Consider the following 12547-nt stretch of genomic DNA (forward strand, 5'->3'; position numbering starts at 1 on the left):
TTGACAATGGAAAACAGGGAATGCCACCAGACGCACAAAGTGCAGCAGGAGAAAGGCAGAGACCCTTATTCTAAAGAATACAACCTGAAGAGGGTGTAGCTTCTGAAAATTAATACTCTCCCACCAAATTATAAAGGAAGAAAATATAGTAAAAACAATTACATTGTCATTTTATACAGCAACTGTGTTTTGTCTGAGGTTCCCACTCAGACCTGCAGTAATGGTGGCATTGATACAACAGGTTCCAATTTGGGCCTCGTTCCACTGACATAAGAAAACAACAAGAAATGATACTTCATGAAATTAAAATTATCATACTAGTTCAGTGGACTTGGTCTCTTTTATGGTTAGATGTAACTATGTGCCAGCAAATGATTCATTTTTGACTCATTCTACTGAGAAGGGTGCTGAAGATGAGCTCTTGTGCTGCATCATAGAAGAAAATGTAACATGATTGAGGTTTTATTAATTGGGAAATCAGTTCAAATTTTTTTCTTTTTACAAGGTGTCTCTAGACACTGATTGCAATCTCTGTGTCACACCCACACAGCAATCACTTCAGTGTGAATTAGAAAAAATTAGAAAATGGTTTTTTTCCTTAGAATATTCAAATTAGTAACATACAGAACCACCACAGCAGGAAACTGCAGCCATATTCCAGGGAATGGTAAGCAACCTTGACTTGAAAATGATGCATTTAGTCAAGAAGCTGTTCATTTCCTGAGGTTTGGGACTGCTAAGAACACTCACTAATCCATAACATTCTTATTCATAAAATACTGTGTAAGCATTAGCAGTTCCATTAATTAACTGCTACATCTTCAGTTCATTTAGTACTTTTTCAGTGACATGAAATGTGTCATAGGAAATTTCAAATCCATTTTCTTTAACATTATAAATGCAACAGAATTTTATACCTTCACAAAGAGGTGCTCAAACAACTGAACACAGAATATTATAAATCTAAACAAGCTGAAGATAGGGAAAAAAAAAACCAAAAAAACATGTGTATTTTCCCACTTGGCAATCTTGGTGGAAACAGGAATCAAGTGATATGCATAAACGCATTCCAAAATGGTGTTTGAAATCTGCATACAGCTCCAACGTCTCTCTTGGGGTTTTCCTGTGAGTGCGGTGAAGATTTCCAGTGAGGGTCACAACAAAACCTTGGAGCAAAGGGCTAATCAGTGTCTTTAATACCCTGCTTAAAACTGGAGGGGTTTTGCACCACCTCCATGGAGGAGTGTGTATTCCACACTGCATCTTTGGCACTATTTCTGGTGCATGGAAGAACACTGATCCTTCTGGAGCTGCTTCTCTTCCTGCTGCCCTTCAGCTCTGCTCCCCCCCATTTCAGTGCCCTCAGGGAGCCCTGGCAGCTTTGGGCAGCACTGGCAATGGGAACAGCAGCAAGTAAGACACGATGTGAGCCTGCTATGCCAGGGCTGTGCTGAGCTCTGGAGGCTGCAGTTACACAGCAGCAGCATCCAAAGCCTCCCGGGGACACAAACTGCAGCAGTGTCCTCACGGGCAAACAACAGGATGAGAATCCAATGGTCCTCACATAATCAAGACCAAATGCAACAAAGATCAGTGATTAAAGCATTGCCAAGCCACTGAAACAGATGAGAAGTAAACAACAGATACACAAGTCACAGAAACTTGAGCAGTGCGTGCAAAGGAGTGAGACAAAGGAAACATTCCATGCCAACATTTCCCATGGCACATGGAAAGCAACTCCAGAGGCAAACTAAGAAAACTCAGTTTGGGGTTGCATGTCCTCGACAGAGCGACTCAGGACACCAAAAAAAGTGACAGTTCCTGTTGCATAACACTTCTGCACTGGCAAACACACTCATCTGAGGGACTAACTTCTCAAAGTTCTAGGAGGACTGCTCAGAACTGTCAACCCAAATGCAGAGAACATGATCACTAAGCACTTTATTATTTACTGAATGTGCTGAGCAAATGGAAATCTAATTAGCTACAATATCCTGAGAGAAAAAGCGTGAAGATTGATAATTTGATGTTCAACTTTCACAGTATATTTTATGCAAAAGTATTTCATTATACAATCCAGTTTTCTCTCTTTCATTTCCAACTATGATCTCATTGCCTTAATGGCTTCTTTTATGGGTTCAGAAAGAAATTTTATTTTTCCCATAGAGTTTATGAACTGACAGAAAAAACACCTAAATTAGATTGATGTTGATTTGGCCATATGGCTAGATTTAGAGCAGCTACAGGAAAATGTTCCTAGTGATGCTGACACGCAAGCAAGAAGAGAATCCTGACAGCTATTGTATCTCTAAAAAGCAGAACTCGTGTTTCACCCATTTACACACTGCAAAAATGCAAAGGCTAGGTAACTGCATTATTCACACACATATTTTGCACCCATTTCACTCTGTCAGTATTATTTTAAAATATGTCCTCAAATAAACCCTTAGTTGGCCTGCAAAATACTGCAATTCATGCAAGAATCATCAGAAAGGGAGTTTTTGACTGAATTTCCCTTTGCACATCCCAATCAAGCCTTTGACTTGCAGTACTTATCAACTGGAGAGAGTAAAGTCATCCCTAAATTTTTAAATTATTACTGCTTTTAATTTTTATATGGAAGGTTTTTTTGTTTGTGTTTTTGCTTTGTTTCTGATTTTTTTTTTAAGAGAGCAACTGAGGATTCACAATAAACTCCCTAATACTCCAATTCACTATTATTACTTAAAACATGATTTAATTAAAACAATTATGAACAGATATTTCAGCTGGAAAGATGCTCTCTTATGAAATTATCAACTCAAATTATTTTTGATTCTGTGCTTAAAATAAAACTTTAAGCTTACTTAAAATAAAATGCACTGCTTGCATTTTCTTCTCTTAATTAGACCCTGTATGGATTTTTGGACAGGTCATCAATTTGTACACATTTTGATGTGAAGGATTAGCAAATTAAGGTGTTGTAGTATTATGTTTTGCAAAGAAAGTGTTCAACACTATTACTCAAGATTTCAATATGTGAGCACAGGGCAAATTCCTTTTAGAGAAGTGACATCTGTCAGCAAAGCCACACATTGCAGTCTAGCCTGGCATATCACATTTTGTCATAGTTTGTGAAACTACAAAGACAGAATGTTTTTAAAATATTAGAGAAGTAAAAGAGGACCGGAATCTTAAGTATTGATAGTATTACATTTGATCCTGAGCAAATAGTTTTACCTCATATTTAGCTACAAACCTGTTATCAGTGACAACAGGAAGATAGAATTTGTTTCAAATGACAGCCTGGATGTATCTGTTTAGAACTGAAACATGTTGAAACAATTTTTATTTTTTGTAAACATGCAGTGAACCAGAGGCTTAAGCCCATACAAGAATTAAGTTATCCATCCACAGTTTAAAGATGCTCTCACATTCTATTTTCTTTTGATACTGAAGTGAAAACAGGAAATGTAATCTGGTCCTGCTTGTAGGAAAATGATCTGTGAGCTGTCAAAAAGAGCAGAATTGGTTTGCTTTTTAAAGAAAGAAACCAAAAAAACCCATGCCACACAAATCAGTGATACAATAAAAAAAAAAACCTGCTGCTGCACTTCCAATTTCCTGAAGTGTTTCTCCCTTCTTCATTTTATTAAAAACTAACAGGAAGACTACTGTGTCCAGAATGATTAATCAGTGCACCTCAGAAGCAGGAATAAAGAAAATATAGACTGGCACTGCATGCAATGGGACCATGGCTTCCCAGTGCCTGCCAGGTGGGAAAGCCACTCTGTCCTGGATCAGTGCCTTACCACAGAAAGCATGGCAGTGACATCATGTGCTGGCTGTCACAGCTCTGTGTCACACTAGAGATGCAATCAACTCCAAAAGCTCCTAAGTCCCTTCTCCCATTGCCAGCCTGACTCTGTGCCTGCTTAGCCCCCCTGGCTTCACTGGGCTGGGCTCTGAGAGAGCAGAGGACACAGCCCAGAGTGATGCCCATATTTCTGCTGCCCTGTTTGTGCCCTGCCTGCACAGGCCCTGCAGCACCCCCTGCTCTGGGAAGGGGATCCTTGTTCAATCCCATTGCTGGTAGGGCTGTTGCAGCCCTACCCTGCTGACTGCCAGGGGCTGAGCAGCAAGGGCTCAGCCACCAACCTGTGTGACAGGGGAGCACTGGAGCACATCTGCCCATGCTGAGAGAGCACACACAGCATGCAGACAGTCAGACACAAAAAGGAAAGCACAAGCTGTGAAAACCCAAGGTACTGTTTAAGCACAAACAGAAGCAACTTTTAACTGTCTGTAGCTGGCTTCTGAAACAGAACATTTCTTCACAAACTGCTGTGATGCCACTCAAAGGCATGTGTTCTTTTATCACATAAGGTATGGAGGATCAAGGCTTAAATTTTTCTTTGACCACTGAACAATCCCTTCTCTAGACCTCAGCACGCAGAAGTGCTGGACTGCCAGAGAAGGAGCTCCAGCCATTAAAGATTAAAAAATATCAATAAACCAAAATGCTTATTATGGCTAAGAAAAGCTTCAGAAAGCTGTTGTATGGCACTGGCATCCCTGCATGACTCAACAGTGTGATGTGAAAAATGCAAGAAAACTTAAAACTTATAGTTTAATAAATCTGTTCTAAATCACAAGGACAATTGTCTTACTTTCACAGCATGTAATACCAAGACTATCTGCATGGAAAGAAGCTTTCCCTATCCACCCAAAAGTGCTTAGAAAAGGGCTCAAATAAGGTATTATTCTCATGTGGGATATTCAGCTTCATTTCAGCTATTTTATTTCAGGAAATACTATCAGCAGACTTGAAAAGTTTACTCTGAAAATAATCACAATATAGATCTGTTACCTTAATTTGAAGACAGAGCAGCAGCAGTATAGATATTTTTAGTTTAAATTCCAGAAAAAAATCACCAGTTATTTATTTTAAAAGTAAAGTAACCTTTTTCATTACAGAAATTGTGTGGAAATAGGGGGAAAGAAATTTTTGCACCACTTTTTTTTCTGATAGGAATTGAGACTTTGCAGAATCATACTTGAAATTAAAGTTGATTTGAATGAAAAGGATAAAAAAGTAAATCTAAACTACAAGAGAGAATCAATTGTCTTATGAATTGTTTGGAACTTTGCTCCTTCATACATATTTGTTGCTCACATGGTACAAAAGCAGATAGATGTCATCACATTCACTGCTATTCCAGCACATTGACTGATAATCCTTTTAATGGACTCAAAATTCCCCCCAAAAATATATTTATCTAAAATATACCAATTTTATCCTTAATGAATATGATATCAAATAAAATATAACAATTTTATTTATTAATTTGTATAAATGTAATATTTTGACCTTTTTCTCTGCACTGAAGTCACTTGACAGCCTCACCATCCCATTCCTTCATTCATTCTCAACCCCCCAGCTGCACTCCATGGAGCTCCTGCTACAGCAGCACAGTGAGAGCTGTGAGTCACCATCTCCTCAAGTCCTGGTGTGAAAGGACCCCCCTGAAAGCTGCCTCCTGGTGAGGTGCCAAATCTGCAGTGCCTGGGGGGAACGGCTGTGGGCCTGGAGCTGAGACCTTTTCCTAAAAATGAGCTTGCTTTTGGCTGGTTGGTTTTGTTTTGTTTTAGTTTTTGGCTGCACAGCTGACGGAAGAACCCTGTCCAAGGAAAGGAGCTTCATCCAGACTCCTGCTTGAGGCAGGATCCAGTTTGCTGAGGCTGCTGAGGACCATGCTCAGGGAAGGCCCAGCATCTCCAAGAGTACAGAGAGCCCCAACCTCCTGGGCATCCTGTTCCAACACCCATCCATTTATAGAAATTTCTCATGTCAGAATGGATGCAGATATTGAACAGGCTCTCAGGTGGCTCTTACTGCAATTTTAAACATTTGTGACAGGAAATGCTTGGCACTTTCATTTTAAAGATTAAGGAGTAAATAAAGCAATAAAATACAAGTGCAAATTAATAGCCAACAGTGATTATTGAAATGAATTAATTAAGATCAATAATTATCTATAGTTTTGTTGCAGCACAAGTGCTATTTAAGCAATATGCCTATTCACTGTACCAATAGTAATTGACAATAAAACACCCTCTAGGGAAAGAGTTCACAAGTGGCCATCAAATTAACAAATTTAGATCTTAAATCTTTAATATGGAATGCAACACCATTGTCTTGGTGTTAAAAGACACCAAAAATCAAAACTATTAGATACATTTTGGGCATTATTAGTAATTTTCTTTCATTTTTTTTCCTCAATGAAATGACAAAGTTCTTTAAATGAAAGAAAATAATTTCTTGCAATGCACTTAAAAGCCTATTTATTTGCATTCAAATATACATTTAGGTATTGTATTCATAAATAAAAAAAACCTGCCATCCCAATTGAGGAAAATAAAAGATGAAAAAATTTACTAACTTGATATTAAATCTAGAATTAAAATTGATTACCTATCACTTCATAATGCTTCATAAGTGAGAAGACATTCATAATTTAAAATGTTCACTGAGGTGGTTACACAGTATTTATAATTTATGGTGCATTCTCCTCTAAGTAGATTTTAGTGAAATGAAATGCAGTCCCTCATGGGAACCAGCATCCCACCAACACAAACAGTGTGCAGACACTGCTGAGAAACTGTCAGCACCACTGCAAACTGGCTTTTACACTGCCCACATTTCTGAACATCCATGTAAGGGCAATGGTGAACATGCAAGGCAGGAAGGAGGCAGTCCAAAATGCACAGCTGAAAGCAGTTCCTCTTGTACCATTTTGTCACACATACATTAGGAAATTGGATTTTAAGAGCTGCCTAAAGCTGTACAGATGAACACACTTGTGAGAAGAGGGGAGTCATTAGGATCAGTCTGCAGTGCAACCTGCATTGCTGGAGGCCCTGCCTCGGTGTCAGGAAGTGTCAGCCAGCAATTTAAACAATTCTGATTATCTAGAGGACCTGAAGAGCTGGAATTTGCAGAGAGGAACCCACCCTTGCTGCTCCTTCCCAACCACCCAGCATTAGCTCCCAAGGCCTAAGGACTCCTTGGCAGGCAGGTTGTCATCACAGGTGACCATGTGCTCGTGACAAAGGGAGGAGCTCCCAAGCAGCATTTTGGAACCAGATCCTCTCAGTGCAGAGCAGTTTTTCACCCTCAGCTGGCACATTCAGCTCTCTATTCGAGTGTGCATTTATTGTTCTCAGGCAGCAACAAATAGGTATGGGAGAGCCACAGCTGCAGAGACTGCAATTTGCACTTCTGCTGGCTGGTCCCTCTGCCACTGTTACTGACACTGCCCTTCAGCAGGTGTGCTCCTTGAGCACTGCATGTAAATGGCAATCTCTGGGAACAGCAGGGATGCTCAGAATGATCATCAAGTGATTATAAATACAGAGTGACCCCAGACACAAGGGTTATGTCAGGTACTTACTGGAGATGGGTGCACTTGTGTTATTCTTAACTGGTTTTCCAAATCTTGGACTTTATTTTTCAGTTCTGCATTTTCAGTTTCTAATTCTTGAATCTACAAAGCAAGTGGTTATTCAACAGCTATTGGGATAGTCATGGATTTCAACAACAGCATCCACTGAACATAAGTTTCATCAGAGATCTGATGATTTAGAGTCAAGCTTAACTCTTTATCTGACTATAAAACATTTTCAGTATCCTCCATATTTCAAACTTTCTTTTCCATGTCCTTGAAGGACAGCAAAACATGAAATATTTTTTAACAGATTTTTTTTCAGTCTTTTTTTTACCTTAGCGATCTGAGAATAATGCTGGAAAATATGCTTCCATAACAAGCAGTTAATACAAATACAGCAGCATGTACTTTTAGAAAGAACAAAAAAATTCAGAACTTACTCTTTTCTGTAAACCTGCAATTTGTTTCCTTGTTTCAACATCTTTTCCTCCGGATTCCAGAAATTTCCTGTAAGCTAAGTCAAATGCTTGACCAATTGTTAAAGTTATCTCTTCTGCCTTTACATAAAACATAAGACTGAAATTAGTAATTTAGGAATGTTTGCTGGAGATGCTTTAATTTCAGAATATCACAAAATTATTTAACCATGTATCATATCCAAAGGCTTTGCTCCATCCACCATGAAGCCAACACTACAAAGGAGCATCATAAGCACCCTTCAGCAAAATACCTTGGCAAAATGCTATGAAAGAATATAAAAGTACTTTGGATAAAGAAAGGAGACTCAGCAGTATAAATTATGTCTTCAATTTCTATAAACACAGATACCATACTGCACAATGGTTTTTCCTGATGATTTCTGAAGCATTTGCAGGCTGTTCAATTGTGAAATAAAGTCTTTTAGATTTAATGAAATAATGTTTTCATGCCAATGGATATTTTGGCCCCTATTGATTTTAAATCTGGATTCCAACACTTATTTTTGTGAGTACTATAAAAGCTCACTCAGGGTACTGCGGACAAGTATTTAAGTGCCCAATTATTTCCAACTACATATATCCAGAAAAAAAATCCACAGATATTGTATTTGTATGTGAAAAGTATAATAATTTACTAGTTCTCTGCTGATACATCCTATGTTATGGTGTGTTTATACAGTCAGTGCAGAATATCTATGTCAAAAATGATGGGGGTAAAATAAACCTACAAGAAGCTGCTGGAGGACACCCAGGTTTCAGAAACAAGTGATTCCAAAGCAGGACCAATAAAAGGTGAACATATGGATACACCATTTGCTTAGAACGTTAGCAGAGAAAGTAAACAGACTCTCAGACACCAGAGAATGTCAGTTCTTGGTGCAATGACTTGTCTGGGAGTGCTTTGTGGTGCTAAACTTGAGAGATGTGGCAGGGAAAGGGGTGGACAAAGAAGGGAGGACCTTGCTGTGATAAAATAATAAAAAAAACCAAAAAACAAACAACACACAAAACCCCCAACACTAAAACCAGAGACAGACACATCAGCAGAAAAGCCTGCGAGGGTATCTCAGCCCCAGAGCTGCAGTAATCTTTGCAAACAGCTGTGCAAACATCTCCAGCCTGGTGGGATGGAGCCTGTTCTCCCAGAGGATTGCAGATGCTTCCCCCAGGATGGGAAGGGAAATTATCCCAGAAAACCAGATCACTGAAGAAAGGGACTCTTCCTTAATTTAATGCATCTAAGTTGCAAGACACCACAGTGGCATGCCAACCTGTGTCCCAGTGAAAAGGCAGGTTGTCCCCCTCCCTGCAGGGCAGCCCCACCAGGAGCACAGTGCCCCCAGCCCTGCAGAGCTCCCGTGTACTTACACACTTCTCACTGTCAAACACATAGCACAGGTGCTTATTGGATTCTGAGTCTTTGCAGATGAAAGTAAATATTCTCTTGTCAGTTTTGTCATCAGCACAAAAGGATATCCTGTGGAGCTGACAGTTGTGCTGGACCTCCTGCAAACAGAATGGGAATTTTAAAGAAATTCCTGCCCTTGCTGAGGATAAAGATGCACAAAGGAAAGCTCTGGATTTCCTCATAAGAGCAGGCAAGCTGCAGTAATGTTTTTGAATGCCTCTTATTGCACATGAGAGGACCCAAAAATGGACTTAAAGCATAAAAGAAGTTAGCAGACTCATCTAAAAACTGCTCCTGTTTTTACTGGATGTAAACAGGAAGTTTATTTGGACAGCATTTATCTGGAAATGTTTATTTGGACAGTAATTTCTGTTCTAGAAAATTGATTTTACTGTTGCATTGCATCCCTCTGTAATTTATTTAGGGCCTGATTATGTAAAATAATCTTTTCTTTTTCCAGGTGCACAAGATCTTTAAATTTCATCATCTCCCAAGATTTGTTAAAATGCATTTACTGAAATGAGTCCTTACTCTGCTACATTAAATACAGAAAACAGAAATAAAATGACTTTGCTAACCAAGTAAAGAGAAATAAATCTGACACACAAATACTTGTGTACTTGAGGTGCCATATAAGCAGCTTTTAAGCATTATCATTTGTACATTTCTGCTACTGTATTTAATTTTCCATTAAAAAACAATTTCCAGCTATTTAAAAAGCTGCAATGGCACTGCTTTTCAGTTGCAAGAGCTTGACGAGACTGAAATAAACTATCTCAGCTAGTTTTTTTTGTTGTTTTTCTTCGACAAGTCTCTTCTTGGTATTTTATTTTATTTGGCTTATTACATGGGAAAGAAGTATTTGCTTTAAAGGAAAATATGTCCTTTACATGTGAACTATTGTCTATTAAAAATGCACAGCACTGGGGTTCCCAGCTTGCTGCCAGTCCCATAAACAAGGCCATGCCCTCTTTGCAGATAGCCACATAGCCAAAAACTGCACCCTATGGGCAATCTTTTCCCCTTGCCCCAGGTGAGTTCATCTCCTCAGTCTTTACAGCTGCTCTGAGTATCCAATTTCTGCCACGTCCCAAGTGTCTGTCCTGTGATAGCTCTTGAACACACAGAAATAATAACATGGGCTTGTCCTGGCACTGTGAGGTTTACAGATCCATACAATTATTTCATACCATTTAAGGACAGAATCACTTTTCTATAACCCTTTTTTTGAGTGCTAAGTATAGAATCAGGTCCTGATATATGAGCTGGCCTCCTGCTCCTACTGCCATTAATAGTCACTATCTGACTAAAACCCAATATTCCTACTGAAGTGCTTTGTTTGAAAAACACATTGCAAAAAAGAGTTTAATTAGTGCTGATAACATGAAATTGAATTTCTTAAAGCATTTATAAACTGTGCAAAAAGAAGGAAAACTCAATTGAAATTTACATGCAGCTACAAGAAATGAAGTGGGGGAGATAAAAAGGCTGCTCACAAGTTGATTACTACTTGAGTTGTAATAACATTGCTAAGAGATCAGAATGTTCCTACTCCCCCAGGAACATATATCCCACAGATTTCTGCTAATCTCTGCAGGAGGGCTAAGATCTTTTGGCATTTCAAACTGTTATTTTAAAACAGTTTTTGCCAGGATTTGGGGTTTTCCTTATGCCCTACTGCATAAGGAAGATGCAAAAACTCCAATTAAATGTGACATGGATATTTCTTGTCCCTTCTGCTTATGGGTGAGCTGTTGAGTTCTGGTTGTGGGAAGAGCCTGAAGCAAAAATGGGCTGCAAGCTTTAAACTACAGCTACCATTGGAGAAAAGGCACTGCCACGGCCTGAATGCAGCAACTACTCCACAATCAAGAAGCAGGAACAAAAGAATCTTCCAAATTCAATATTCAACATATGTATGGAAAGATTTTTGTCATATGGAGTGTTAAGAATTATTTAGGTCATTGTTTTCATCTACTCCAAAGTTTAGAAGTCCTGCTGTTAAAGGATTAAAAACAATTGAATGCCACATTAGATACAGTGTGCCTTCAGGACAGGACTATCATGTACCTTCCTGGGAAGATGTCACCCAGGTGTTGTAACAAAACATGGGGTTTTAGAACATTTTTTCCATCAACAGAATAGCTTTTGTTATAATACTTTAAAAAATACAAAACACTGAAAACCTTAAAATCAGTGAAACAAATATTTACTAGTTTAGCATGAAAAAAACCCCATGTAAGTTTCTTACCTTTGTTTTTGGCTCTAGAATTTTTACACCATAGATTGAGATTTGTAACTCAACTTTGGGTGTCTTTTGGCCTTCAGATTTCTTGATATGTCTTGCAAACTGAAACACAAAAAGCACAACAGAAATCACATTAATAGAAAGTTGATTTGTTTTTATTACTTCTCATTTTCTCTCAACTCCCTCCACCTGAAGTTGCTTCCTCCCTTTTCAATAAGCTCCCCATAAACAACACCAACTACTCCAAGAATCTCAGCTGGGCACAGACCAGTGTTTCTAACTGCACACTACAGGATGTTCCTAAAATTCAGGGAGAATTATTTTAAAATTACTTAGCATGTTCCCCTGACACTTTTATTTGTTTTTTATGCACTTAATTGAAGATTTTGCATACTGCAAATACTCGTCACTCCCATACTTGTGCATAAAGGAGTATCTGGAAGTACCCTACAAGATATTCCATCAATTGTTTTGAATGGGATCAGTTTGAAAGCACTACAGTTGCCAAGGCCTAAGAAGTACTTGATCTATTTTATTCTCAGAATTTATCTGCCTGCAGCCCACTAGATAGTGGTTAGACAGCACTTTATATGACTGGGTTGGGTAATGATTCCTATCCAACACATTTTCCATCCTTTTCCATCTCCCTTTCAAGACTTACCTTTCTCTCTTTCTCTCATGAACAGTGTCTATAAAATCAGCACAGGATCTCAAATTTGCCCCTGCATGACAGTTAAGAAGTGCCCTACATTTGGGTATCTTTCTTAGCAAATATATGTGATTGTCTGTAGTTTTCTCTGCTACCAGAGCAAAATGCTGCTCTTTTACTCCCAAGCCTTCAACAGCCTGGAATGGCATTTTCAAATGCATAGTAAGGTGATGAGCCACTAAAGGCCAGAAGTTGGAGTCTCTGCTTCAGAGCTCTCTGTTTGAACACAACTATCTCCAACATTCCCATCCAAGAATGAACTGGGTGTGTGATCCC

The 12547-nt window shown here is 38.8% G+C and overlaps 1 protein-coding gene across 4 annotated transcripts in view; it reads right to left on the minus strand.

The window, feature by feature from the left end:
• The window catches only part of GULP1 (GULP PTB domain containing engulfment adaptor 1), a 145668-nt gene that overhangs the window by 20050 nt on the left and 113071 nt on the right, over nt 1–12547 (minus strand). For all 4 annotated transcript variants that reach the window (XM_059853461.1, XM_059853462.1, XM_059853464.1 and 1 more), the window contains 4 exons: nt 11566–11664; nt 9275–9412; nt 7868–7984; nt 7434–7526 (listed from right to left, as the gene is read on the minus strand). In XM_059853461.1, the coding sequence (XP_059709444.1) occupies nt 7434–7526; nt 7868–7984; nt 9275–9412; nt 11566–11664 (447 nt within the window). The remainder of the gene's footprint in view (nt 1–7433; nt 7527–7867; nt 7985–9274; nt 9413–11565; nt 11665–12547) is intronic.

Source organism: Haemorhous mexicanus, chromosome 8 (genome assembly GCF_027477595.1).
Source record: "Haemorhous mexicanus isolate bHaeMex1 chromosome 8, bHaeMex1.pri, whole genome shotgun sequence".
Lineage (NCBI taxonomy): Eukaryota > Metazoa > Chordata > Aves > Passeriformes > Fringillidae > Haemorhous > Haemorhous mexicanus.